The 13,218-nt window shown below is 41.8% G+C and overlaps 2 protein-coding genes across 2 annotated transcripts; one reads left to right on the top strand and one right to left on the bottom strand.

The window, feature by feature from the left end:
* Positions 1 to 4,273: 4,273 nt before the first annotated feature.
* Positions 4,274 to 5,471, top strand: LOC117614711 (F-box protein At4g22390-like). The gene is made up of 2 exons (XM_034343607.1): positions 4,274 to 4,365; positions 4,496 to 5,471. Exons 1-2 carry the CDS (start codon positions 4,274 to 4,276, stop codon positions 5,469 to 5,471), a joined length of 1,068 nt encoding a protein of 355 aa, XP_034199498.1.
* A 366-nt stretch (positions 5,472 to 5,837) lies between these two features.
* LOC117613820 lies at positions 5,838 to 11,783 on the bottom strand. The gene is made up of 12 exons (XM_034342407.1): positions 11,482 to 11,783; positions 10,857 to 10,955; positions 10,640 to 10,697; positions 10,468 to 10,548; positions 10,249 to 10,320; positions 9,908 to 10,146; positions 9,725 to 9,796; positions 9,110 to 9,226; positions 8,944 to 9,025; positions 7,873 to 7,919; positions 7,061 to 7,142; positions 5,838 to 6,279 (listed from the first exon to the last, which is right to left on the bottom strand). The coding sequence occupies exons 1-12, from the start codon at positions 11,652 to 11,654 to the stop codon at positions 6,196 to 6,198; spliced, it is 1,206 nt and encodes a 401-aa protein (XP_034198298.1). The 5' UTR covers positions 11,655 to 11,783; the 3' UTR covers positions 5,838 to 6,195.
* Between the last annotated feature and the right edge of the window lie 1,435 nt (positions 11,784 to 13,218).

The raw sequence follows: 13,218 nt of genomic DNA, 5'->3' as shown, positions 1-13,218 counted from the left end.
CCTAGCCTACGGCAGGTTGGAACTGTAATTACTCGATGTATTTATTTTATTGGAATTAATAGAAAGCCCTCGGCACTATTACTTAAGCCTTCCTTTGATTATCATTTTTGCCCACGGCAACTAAATGTTAACATCCCACGGCAGTCTATACTAGCCTACGGCAACGAATGACTGTTCAAATCTTACCCTACAGATCCCCTCGGGACTTGTCAAAATTCAATAACGTCCTTATTAGCCTACGGCAATAAGTAACTTTCGACCCGCAGTTAGCCTACGGCAACTAGCAGTTATAACGCACTCACACTTAGGTTAAAGTCGAAGATTTGGACAATTGATGGTTGAATTAAAAAGAAGCATAAATTTGAATTAAAAGATGCCCTCGGCATCAGTGTGTTCGGGACAAACAGAAAATAAAAACTATTACAAAGATGCAAATAAGAACGCCTCAAGCGGCAGCTTCGCCTCCGGCAGCAGCCTCGGCAGACTCGGGCCCCTCAGCAGCCTCCTCCCCGTCGTAGTTCTCGACCATTTCCTCTGTTATCCCTTCGGGAAGGGGAGGGGGATCGGCAGCAAAATTGAGGTTCAGCTTCTGGCCAGGGTTGTACCGCTTGAATCGGTACAACATATCCGCCATCTCAGAGCCAACTTCCCCGTCCAGCAGGGCAGCGAACTCCTCCGATGAACGGTATCCCTGGATTGCCGTTTTAACGGCAGCCTCAACCTCCGCAGCTTTGGTCCGCTCGGATTCTTGCATGGCGTCCTGTATCGCCTCAGAAACGGCCTCGGCATCACGCGCCGCTGCCCGCGCAGCCTCCAAAGCCGCCCGCACCGCCTCCAGCTCAGCCCGCGCCTCGCCCGCCATCGCTTCCGAAGCAAGGGCACGCCTTTCGGCAGCCTCTTTCTCCTTCAGTAGCTGGGCGTGTGCCTGGATAGCTTTGCCAGCTTCGGCGACCTTTGCCCTGCCGTCATCATAGGCCCTCTTCGCCTTTTCGGCAGCGGAGATAGCCCGCTTGACGCAGAGCCACATCTCCATGGACGCCTGCACACAGAGCAGATAGTTAGAAACCCCACTTGCAGTCGGAATTAAGAAATGACAACCAAGGGTGAGATCCTTACCGCCGCTTGCAGTCGGAAGGCGCGTCCAGCCTGCTCCCGCAGAAGCTTCTTCGGCAACTCGTCAACCTCGGGCAGCTCCATTTGAGATCCGAGGATCATGTGGTTGACGAATTGCACCGTCTTCGACGGACAGGCGATCGTGACGGCCTCGGTAGGCCCGTCCTCGTACTCGGCCGCGAAGACGGCCCTTGAAGCCTCCGAAGGACGGCTCCGTTTGGAAGCTGGCGAGGCCTCCAAGTCCACCATCACCGGCCGTTTGCCGGCGGCCTTTGGAGCGGCAGCTTCTGCATCCGGCTGCCTCGGGACTTGACCCTCGGCAGTAGGCAGGGCGGCGGCTTCGGAGCTCAACTGCCGCAGACGCTCCGAGAGGACCACGTCCTCGGGATCCGTCTCTTGCCGAACGGCAGGGGCCTCAAGTTGTTTCTTCTTCTTCTTCTCGAGGCCCATCATAAGGCGCCGCCTCGAAGATTCGTTCATCTTCTTGGCCTCGGCAGCCTTCCTCGAGTCCGTCACTGGTTAAATGCAACCAATCAATCAGCGTGCATACAAAAATTGGAAACCATATAGGGAAAACCCAACTAGTATACTTACTCTCGGCAGGGGTGACAAGTCTGGCTCTGATGAGATTGTCGGTGAAGAGGAAACGCGGATACACGCGCTCGGCAGCAGGTACCTTCAGCCTCCCCCTGTCGATCTGCCGAATCTGACCTTGTGTAGGAGTCGGCTGCTTGAGTTTGCCTGTCCGAAGAATGAATCAGTAGCGGATATAAAAAGGAATAAAAAGTAAGACAGCCTACCGATCGGCAACTAGGAACCCTACCGGCGGTTTGGAAAGTCGTGGGCACAGAGAACTGCGGGCGTACTCCCGACGGCGATTCCCAATCCCCGGAGAGTAGAACCCGCCGATTCCTCCACGACTTCTGGGAAGTCGGCACCGAGCTGATGAAGTGCCCCCGCTCGGAAGCCTTCAGGCAGTTCGCCTGAACCCAGCCACCATGGACGGCACTCTTTGATTTGGTGATGCTGTAGAGATGGGAGAACTGCTCGTAGGAGGGCTCCCCCTCCCCGGCGATCCCAAATGCCGTTATCACCCCCATCAGGGCCACCCAGAAGTTAGGGTTGTATTGGCCCGGGGCGTACCTGATCTGGGCTAGGATCTTCTGGACGGCAGGCTGCAACGGCAACCTGACCCCTTGCACCAGCATATCGGTGAAGAAGGCGACTTCACCGTCCCCAGGTTCGCTAAGGCATTCCGTAGGGCTCGGAATCCTCATCTTCACCGAATCTGGAATGAGGTATTCGGCCCTAATCTTTTGGAGCTCCCGTTCGGTGATCTTATTCGGCTCTAAATAGTCGACCCCGAATAGAGCTCTCTTCGGCACGCCTACCGGTATCCTAGACCGCTCCCGGTGGACAATTGTTATCCTCGGCCGAGAGGGACCAGCAATGATCTCATCACGACCAGAGGTAGAAGCCTCCGGCAGGGGATCGGGGGTACCAAATCGGGTACCGTCTTTGAAGACTGCGGCCAGCGGAAGCGGCTGCCCCGTCATCAGCCCCTTGCCGACGCCATGAGCAGGAACGGAGTTGACCTCCTCACCGATAGTTCGAACATCGGTGTCCTCTTGCCCCTCGGCATCAAAACTCACGGCCAAACTAGATGTGTCCCAGCCCGATGATAACTCTTCATCGAATGCGTTGGGCTCACTGCCGAAGGAGGACTCGCTAGAAGACATCTACAAGAAAAAGGAAAAAGGGGGGCTAAGGTTCTGTAATGAACTACCCTACCGATGTCTAAGCCACTACCTATAGTCCGCTAGACTACCGGACGAAAGCTCCTAAGACGATCGGCCGGGCCTATACTACGAAGGCATGCACGAAATACGAAAATTAAAAGAAAATTGAGGGTATCGAACGGTATTTTACCTCGTGTAGTATGTAGCCTTGGTTGCCGTTCGAACGCTTCGGAAATCGCCTTGATTGCCGGAAACTCGCGCGAAAATCGCCTTGTTTGCCGTTAACACTCTTCGGAAATCGCCTACGCAGAGCTCTCGCTTCAGTTCTCAAATGCAAAGTGAGTTTTGCGCCTAGAGCAACCTCTATTTATAGGGAGATGGCTGCAACGGTATTCCTCGGGAAACCAAACGGCTCATAATTGCAGCCGTCAGACGTCACTTCGCCAGCCACATGTCGCTCAACGGGTGGCGATGTGGGCTGCACGCTGGGTACAGAAGACGAAGCGTCTCCGCACGCCCAACGCAGAAGACGAAGCGTCTCCACGCGCCAAGCACGGGAAACGAGGCGTCTTTGCCCTCTCTCCTCTGAGCATCGGCGACCCATCGGATCCCAGGTTGAACCTTCCCCAAACGAACTTGCCGAACGGCAGGGCATCTGCGAACCTTCAGGGGAGAACCAAATTCCCTTCCGAAGAACCTTCGGAAGAGAACTTGGGGGACTACTGTTTATACCGTATATTAACGACCAATGACCGCCTGACACGTGGAGAAAAACGACAACTTGACATCACAGGCCCTTCGGCAGGAACACTACCGAAGGGTATACATCTTGACGCTTTTGCTCTTGGACACGTGTCATGCTCACAATCCACTCCTACAGTCCCACATCGGAGATTCCAAAATAAGCACACCTCCCAAGGCCTATATAAGGAGACCCCTATTCCCAAAAGAGGGAGAGACAGAAGGATCAACGGTACGCTATCGCTTGATCTGTAGTCTAATCTTTACTAAATCCGTACTTACTTAAGCATCGGAGAGCCTTCGGCCGGTACCGCACCGGTACCCCAAGGTCTTACCCAACGTTCCCTTTTTGCAGGAACTTGATCTTCCGAAGACTAACTCCCTTCCGAAGACACAATATCACTAAGTTGGGCGAACCACGTGTCAAACCACTTTTTCGCATCAACAAGTTCTAAGTATGGGGCTATGGGCCTAATCACATTAGGCACTCAAATTGCAGTTGCCTTTGGGCGTGAATATACAAATTTCTATGCAAGAACACAATAGGCTGATTGTTATTTGGTCAAAGGCTAAAAAATAAAATTAAAAAAACCCTACGTCCAAGAGCACAATAACCCCTATAAGTAGACCCTAAACCCTAATCTTAAAACCCAAACCCAATAACCTTCCAAGTTTCAACCATGTTAAACATCCCACGGGAGCTAATCTTTGACATCCTTTCACGGCTCCAACTGAAGGATTTGATCCGATATATGTGTGTTTCCAAAGCTTGGTATGCTTTCATCCACAACCAAAACTTCATGAAACTGCATCTCGAACTCTCCATCAAAACCAACTCTACTCGCACCATTTTAATCCAGTCAGTCAGATCCATCATACATGGTTTCATTGCCTTTTGACAGCGATGAGACGCTAGGGACATCCAAAGTTGTGCACCCGATGCCTCCATGGAAACACGGAGGAAGATATACTCTAATCCTGGGCTACTCCATTGGTCTGCTTTTTATCTGCAACTATGATCTCAATAAGGATTTTACTTTGTGGAACCCGTCAATTCAAAAGTTGAAGAAGCTTCCCTTCACAACCCTTGAGCCGCATCCATCACCAGGTTTAGAGATATCCCGTTCCCATATTACAAATGGATTCGGGTACGATTTAGCCAATGATGACTATAAACTCTTGGGGATTTTGGAGCTTGCTAATAGCGACGATGTTATCGTGAGTTCTCAAGTCCATGTTTATAGCCTAAAATCCCACTCATGGAAAAGGATCCAAAACATGCCTTGCGATGGTTATGGTTTTTCAGAAGATTCAGATAGCATCGTGTTTCTCAATGGTGCTCTAAGTTGGCTCATGTCTAAAGAGTCAGATGGTGCAGATAAGTACATGATCGTGACCCTTGACCTTGCCAGTGAGAAATGTCGGGAGTTTCCCATCCCAGTGGACAGGATTGACATTGACATTTCTAGCCTGGATTTGGAGGTCTTAGGGGACTATCTGTGTGTTTCTGTTAATTGTTTCTGGTGTCGAAGTGAGGCTTGGATTATGAAGGAATATGGGGTGACTGTGACAGAATCTTGGAGCCTTCTTTATTCTATTGACCTGGGACCGAGGTATGACTCCTGCAAACCTTTGGTGTTTTCAAAGAATGGAAAAATGGTTCTTTTGAAGTTGGAGTGCAACGATGCCGATAGGTTTTTTTGGTATGATTTAGAGAAAAAGAGTGTCAAACAAGTTGAAACTAGCGGTCTGCCTCGCTGCTTCGATGCAACCATTTGGTGGGGGAGCCTTTGTCTTCTTGATGGCGATCCTGTTATTGCTGAGAGTCGGCAGCAAGTCCCCACTACCTCTAAGAAAGGGAAATATTCAAGCAGATGATGATTGGAACTAGAGAGGAAAGTAGTTAATTGGCGTGGGTGACAAGGGTGAATTTGGTTATACGCGTGTTAGTTTTTTAGCTCATATCATTACAAATCAATCACCTCTATTTCGGTAGTTTTGCTGTGTTTCCTGCTACATTTTATTGACCTACTACACCTTTTCTGATACGAGCGTGCTGCATCAATGATTTAAGTCCTCTTGCCATCCTACGCAAAAATTTATTTTTCTTCAAGATTCTATTATTAAAAAAAGTGTTAACTTTACATATAACACAAGTATAACAAGGGAGAGTCTCTAGGTCACTCCCCACGCGTTTACCTAGGTTTAATGTATAGAAAAATATCACAACGAGCAAACAAGAGTTGTCTTTAAATCATGGGCAGAAGTATTTACAGATTGCTACAGAGCAATATGAAGTCCAGATATCTACTCTTATTTCAAAGAACTATAAACTCTATATAAAACTAAGTATCAATTCATCTAATTATCCAAATACCTTTACCTTTCAATATATATTTATAAATCAAGTGAGGAACTAGACGGAATTGGGGAACGGAGGACACAAGCATAAAGCACGGGGAGTAAAGTGAGCCAATTGCAAGTACAACGGGTAAATTGAGATTTTTGGTAAAGCCATATCAATAATTAAGCCTTCATCTAATTATCCATGTACCTTTACCTTTCAATATACATTACAAATCAAATCCTTTTATCCAAAATCTCAAAGAATGCCTACGGTCATGAAGCGATGATTGAGTACAGCCTGTGCAATTGGCCGTTTTCGGAAGTCAGGATTCAGCATTGCCTACAACCGAGGGAAATAACATTGTTTTAATAAAACAAAATGGAAGTGACAATTGGAATTTTACATTCCGTTGAATTATTAAAGAAGCTTCTGTATGCTTAGCCCATCCTGCTTCTTCCAATTGGAAGATGCATCTTACTCAAACACTATAACCAATTCAATGCCTAAAAAGAGCTATCTTCTTCTACTCACCAAAATGAGACTGGACAACAGTAACCTTTTCTTCGACATGGTAATTCGGACTGTTTAGGATATGCTAAGATACCATATTTCATATGTAAAAGGACCCTAAATATACTAAGGGCCCGTTTGATAACCATTTCAATTTTAGTTTTTAGTTTTCATTTTTTGTGCTACAGTATAGAGGAAAATGAGAGTGAGAATTGGGGTGAGGATGAGATTGAGAGAGAGGATGAGAGGGGAGGATGGGAGGGGGGAGTAGCAAAAGTGAAAACAATTTGAAATAGATTTCAGTTTTCAGTTTTTGTTTTCACTTTTGTTACTCATCCCTACCATCCTCCTCTCTCATCTTCTATCTCAATCTCATCTCCACTCTCATTCTCACTTCCATTCAACCTCTTTTTCCTCTATATTCTAACACAAAAATAAAAACTAAAAACTAAATTTGAAATGGTTATCAAACGGACCCTAAGTGTTTAAAGTGAGTGCCGAAAAAGAACATCTATTTATGCTAACTTCGACTATATTAGCTCATCATATGCTGAAATGATGATGAGATTAGTAAATATAGTTGTGAAAAAAGAAAAAAATACAACCCAACCTGGAGTAACTCCCAACCAGCACCATCTCCAAGATCCAGGAACTTCACAGCATCTAATAGCCGGTCATCTGCTAAACAGTACCTGCCAAAAGGAGTCAAAGGGAAGAAAATAAGCACCTGAGGCAGAAACATCCCAAAACCTGCAAAGAAGATCTTAACTTTAAAAGTAAGAAAAAATTCAAAAAGTATAATACAAATGTAACACGAGCACACTTTTTTCTTATTCTACATAGACTCAATGAAAAATAAAGACAAAGAATCAAAGATAATTAATGTTTAAAAGGTCTTTACCAGTCCATTGATACATTTTAACCCCTGCATTGTTCATCTTTTATATTGTAGTGCAGCAAATCTCCCTAAACATAACTATTATTCCAGCAACAAAGCAGATTAGTAAAACAAGACTCCTTTGGACATACAGAAAATGGTAGCTCCATCAGATCAGACTGTAGAACAACTGAGATCACACTAAAAATATTCAACTCTAAAAAAGGAGCCGTAGATGGGAATTTAAACTCATAATTGATGTGACTCATATATTGTCTTAGTGAAGTTCAGGTCACAATGGATAAATTATGCTTCATCCTAGTGTAGTCTGTCTACCGCCAGTGAGGCCGGACCACATATGTGTAATTTCAGTAACTAAATTCCATGAAACAAAGCCCTAAACTACAGAAACAAAGATAGTGAGGTATGAAGCCCCTACAAGAGCTAAAGGAAGTTCTTTAAACAAAATTTTTAAGTGTTTATTACTATTATATAGACAAACTAATAATCATTATGAGCACTTTATGATATCAATGATATCTTACTCTCTAGTTGCTCCAAGATCAAGTTGGAACGTGCTCTCCAAAAGCCTCTGCAAATTCACAACATAAACAATTATGACTAAAAGACTTGCAAATATCACTATATCTGATGTAGTAGCAACAACAGGGTTAGAAACGAAATATCCTGTTAGCAAATGTCACTATAACTGATGTAGTAGCAACAACAGGGTTAGAAACGAAATATCCTGTTTGTGAATATCACTATAACTGATGTAGTAGCAACAACAGGATTAGAAACGAAATATCCTGTTTGTGAATATCACTATAACTAATGTAGTAGCAACAACAGGGTTAGAAAAGAAATATTATGTTTGGAATCTCAATACTAAACTAATTCTCCCAAGTTTGTGACTAGAAGCTTTTTTCCCCAAAGAGAACTGTTAATGGTAATCAAAGGAGTTGGACCATTTATTTCATTTATTTCTATTGTTACTCAAGAGTTAGTCAAACAGTTAACCTAAGAATCAATGTCAATAGTTTTAAGAGTCAACCTATTTGGGGTTTAGAAAACTGGGTCCTGTAAGTTTTCCAAGTCTTCAACTCTTTAATGTCATTTAGCATTTTGTGGATTCTTTTCAGATTTAAGTATTTGTTCGAAGGCTTGCTGCCTTAGTATCTTCGTCAATAATTTCTCCTCTACTTTTCTGTATTTTTTATCTCTAATTTTTCTGCATTCCTAGCAGTTTTTCTTCTTATCTCTATTAGAAAAATTTGTACCACCTACAGTACATCATAATCTAAGTAGCACCCACCTTGTGTTGTCCTATATCAATTTGGAAAAGAATGGAGGATGTTGAAGAGCTTGCTGCCTTGATATCTCCATCTATACTTTCTCCTCCTTATTTCTCTCTGTAATGTCTCTGCATTACACCAATCCCTTCACTTCTTCTTTTTTTCTCGGGTTGTTCTACCAACTATTAACTTTGTCTATCTACAACCCACCACAAACATAGCAATATCCACTTTGCGTTTTCCCACAACAATCACTCATAAGAGAAAAAGGAAACTATCAACTAAAATCAAAAGAAAAGGTATGGTAACGTTATAGCTTACTTGCAAGGAAAGTCCGTCCATTATGCCTGCTTCACAGAATGGAACAAATGCTAAGTATGCCAAGAGAAGACCTGCTTCATATCTGCATGGAGATCATAAAAAGATAGCGTAATGAATATGAGGTGGATTCAAACTTATGAAATGAAGCCAAAGTGCAACAAATTACATGTCATCTGATATTCCAAAGGCTCTTTTTTCCATAGGAGTGAAGGCACCGGCAGTAGATGCTCGTCTCCAAAGTCCCTCCGATAGTAATCCAGGATCCCCTTCTAGATTTGAATACCTAGAAAACAATGTGTTTGGATAATGCAACTGTTAAGGTACAGATGACCCGCTGTTATTCAATAAATCCTCATATGCCTTTCTTTAATAAATAGATAATTGTATATGTAAACTGCAGTGAATCATAAATAAGTAATGGCATTTTGATTCACAAATAAATTAGATTATACAAACTCATTGGAGTGTTGAGTTAAAAAAAATGACTCCACGTTTATATCCTTACTTTAAAAATATTATTAATTAACCTTTAAAAATTACTATTTTCCTTTTGATAAATTGAAGAGACTCAACAACAACATTTCCTTCTGCATGCTCCTTTGTTACCTCCTCCTTAGTCCATTGGTAGATTAAAAGACAGGACCTCAACAATTAAAATATTCAAAGAATCACTTTGCCAAGGATTGAAATTTTGGCCAAAGCACCAAAATTTTGATTACGCATAGATTACACATACAAAAAATATTACAAAAGCAAATATATTATATGACAGTTAGCATACCCAATGTCAACAGAAAAGGCTAGATCCCGAAGTCGTGGGACCAAGTAAGCAGCATCTCTCTCTGTAATTGTGCTGCCAGCAGTTGAAAATTTTGAGCAGATTATAGCAGAGAGAAAATTCATAAACTAATTATTTAGATGAAGCACTGTCTTGAACAAAATTGGATATCTCTAAGCAACATACTTCAGAATAACAGAAGCTGGTCCAAGACTCTGGTGCAACCTGTCATGATCATGCATGTAAGCCAGGCCTCTCATAATGCCCTGAAGCAGCTTGGTAACAAAATATCTTCTGCGTTTGATTGTTTCCTCTTGCTCAAATTTATTCCAAACTCCCGCTGCACGGTTTCTTGACACTTTTTCACTCATAACTTTAGCATAATCTGCGGCACTGGATTTGCCATGATTACGAAAAGCAAGCCACTGCACATGATAAATTTCTTCATTCATTCATTGTCGCTACCAAAAGAATTAATAAACACTTTGTATAAGCAAAGTCTTGAGAAATAATTTCATATAACAAACCTGCTCTCCAGTTTTCGTTTCAAACCCACCTACAAGTATTGCAAGATTCTGACAGATGCCATTTGAACTGTTCTGAACAAAAAAATTAAAACAAAAGGACAAAACTAAAAAACAGGAAAAGGAAACGTTTTTGGTATTGATATTGATTGTAAGTAATTGGGAAACGATGCATGCATATGCAATCATTTATAGGGTAATTTAAGTAACATCTTGTATTACTTGAAGGAATAGGTGAGCATTTAGCTCATTAGCAGCCATCATATCCGCCTCATTCCCACCAGCTCGTTGTCCAGGATAAACCTTCATGCTTAAAAATGTTACTGTTGAACAGAAATTATGAGCCTATAAAAGTGAATCAAAGTAAAGAGGATGGCATTGATAACAATATTACCTTAAAAACAACAGGAGTCCCTTTCAGCGGACCCTGAGAGACTCTCCCATCATATAGCCTGCAAAAGAACTGCCATGAGTACTATTAGCATCAGAAGGATAACAATTTAGAGATATCTTATTCACAATATAGATTTCCTTTGAGCTAATTTCCTCAAACTGATAGGACCAATCATTGTGTGCTTAAGCATACCATACATATATCCTTTAGAATGTACCTGATCTTTACACTGCCTTCTCCTACATCTTGAACTCTCAACCGCCCCAAATCACCCGATGAGTATTCAGTATCTTGGCCCAATGGAGACCCCGAAGAGCTGTTTCAGGCAGAGAAAAGGAGAAAAAATAAATAAATAAAATAAGATCAAATAAAAGAAAGAATAATGTATTAATAAAGTATGAACCAATGAATCCAAGTAGAAATTTTCTTTTTTAACTTTCTTCTTTTCCCTTTGGTTTCTTATCAAAAGATCAATCAAGCGGACGGTGATTATCTAAATTAATAAGAACATACAGCACTTCTTTTTCCTCCAATTTCTCAGCCACCAAACCAAACACAGAAAGCAAGTTCAACAACTATCAAATAAAATTTAACTCTAATTAACAACAATACTGATAACTGCCCAATCAACAACCTAACCTTCGTTCCAATTGTTTAATCAGAAAAACCAAAACAGAGACAAATTCATAGGACATTATGACCCCAAAAATCTCATAAAAGCTTCCCTCTTTATTAGGACATACAACTGCAGCTCTATACAGAAAACTTTTCTTCTTATTTTTTTTTCCTTTCATTTTCTTATAAAGCAAACAGAAAGGTAAGCAGCGTTGACAAAAGGATACCTGGTGATGTTCATGAAGCCATAGCTCCCAATGAGTCGACCCACCTCGAACGAGTCAGAGTTTGTGATCAGACTTGCTTTGCAACAGAACCGAGTCGTCCGTGTTCTGAGTAGTGAGTTGGGTTTGTGAATGTGACGAAGCGGAAAGAGGGAATCAGGTGGTGCGCGGAGCATGGTCGTTTGCTCAGCTTCCTTTCGGTCTTTCTTTCAGTGTCCTTCTGAAGAAATGGCGCCAAGTGGTTGTTAGAGAAAGTTTGGGGAGGAGAGGATAAGGGGGTTTTGTTTTGGGGATGGAATTCCGTACGGTTATTCAATGAACACTTTTTTTTTTTTTTTTTTCTCTCTTTTTAGTTGCTTTGCCTTTAATTTTATCCATGGGTGAAATTGGCTCTTTTGGAAAAGAAGTTTTTTTTTTTTAAAAAAAAAAATAAAAATGCTAGCGTTAGTAGCATATGACGTATGAGAATTGTACGCCACATATGACTTACATAGCATGTCTCAAAACTATTTAAGGAGCATTGAGGACTTTTGGCAATCAACTTTGATCATTAGGGTTTTTTCATCAATGGGACACCAATATTTTAAATGGCCAATGTCACTTAAAAGGTTTTGTGGTGAAGATCTAAACTATTTAAGGACTTAGGATTGGGGGATTTTCACCAGTGAAACACAAAGGTGTCATTACTTGTATTGTATGACAATATCATATTTCATTTTATTGAGAAAAAAGTGTAAGTTATTATTTCTAATCCGAGACCCACCCTCACTAGTATCTTCCAATTTTTTGGTAGTTTTACAATGAGAAAGTTATGTTGAGGGATTCTAACAATAGCTCTACAATTGATATGACTATCAAAGTCCCTCTCATTATAGACTCTCATTTTGGGTATGGGCTTTGTGGAGATATGGAGACATTATCTGCTGATGGGCTTTACGAGTTTGATTCCCTAAACTAAACCAAACCCTGGAACCCAATAAAATACTGATCTGGGCCACGTGTGAAGTAGACAAGCACACAAGTTATCACATTGATGGATGAAAAAAAGAGACCAAAAGAACATGAACAACACTGTTAGTATTATCGCTTAAATAAAATAAAATGTGAAAAGGAACGACCACATCACCACAGTTGATTGAAACAAACAAACAACCCAAGTGGGGTTTGGTTTAGTGGAAAATTGAATGGGCTAGGCCACACATGTTGGGCGAATGTGATTGGACTTCTCAAAGAGGTTCTGAGTTTGATTCTCCGCATGTGTAACGAACATCTTGAGGAGAGCTTTCCCTTAACCTGTGCCGACATTCCTGCCACCTTTTTTTGTAACTAAAAAAAAACAAACAAACAAACAAAACAAAAAAAGCGAAGAATATTTGTTTACCCATGCGCTTGTCTCCACAGAAGGATTCTAAAAAAATTATTGAGAAGAGCCTGTACAGTCTGTACTGTGGACCCATATGTGCCTGTGATCTTACTTTCTTGAGGTAATGTTTCCATAAGATCTCTTGTTTAGTCGTCTCAAAAGTTGTTTTCTTTCCGGCAATCAAGTTCGTTAAAAAAAGTTTGGATTTTTGTAGACATGTCACCTAAACTTATACCTTAGTTTCAATTTGTTACTTTAAAGAAAAATTTAAAAGAAATGTCACCTTAATTTTTCAAAATTCATGATTTGTCATCTAACTTTAATACCATCTAATTTTCCATCCATTTTTAAGGGTATTTTAAAAATAGAAAAATCAT

This window comes from Prunus dulcis, chromosome 1, assembly GCF_902201215.1.
Source record: "Prunus dulcis chromosome 1, ALMONDv2, whole genome shotgun sequence".
Classification (NCBI taxonomy): Eukaryota; Viridiplantae; Streptophyta; class Magnoliopsida; order Rosales; family Rosaceae; genus Prunus; species Prunus dulcis.
The sequence above is the reverse complement of the archived record's forward strand: the minus strand, read 5'-3'. Positions and strand labels throughout refer to the sequence as shown.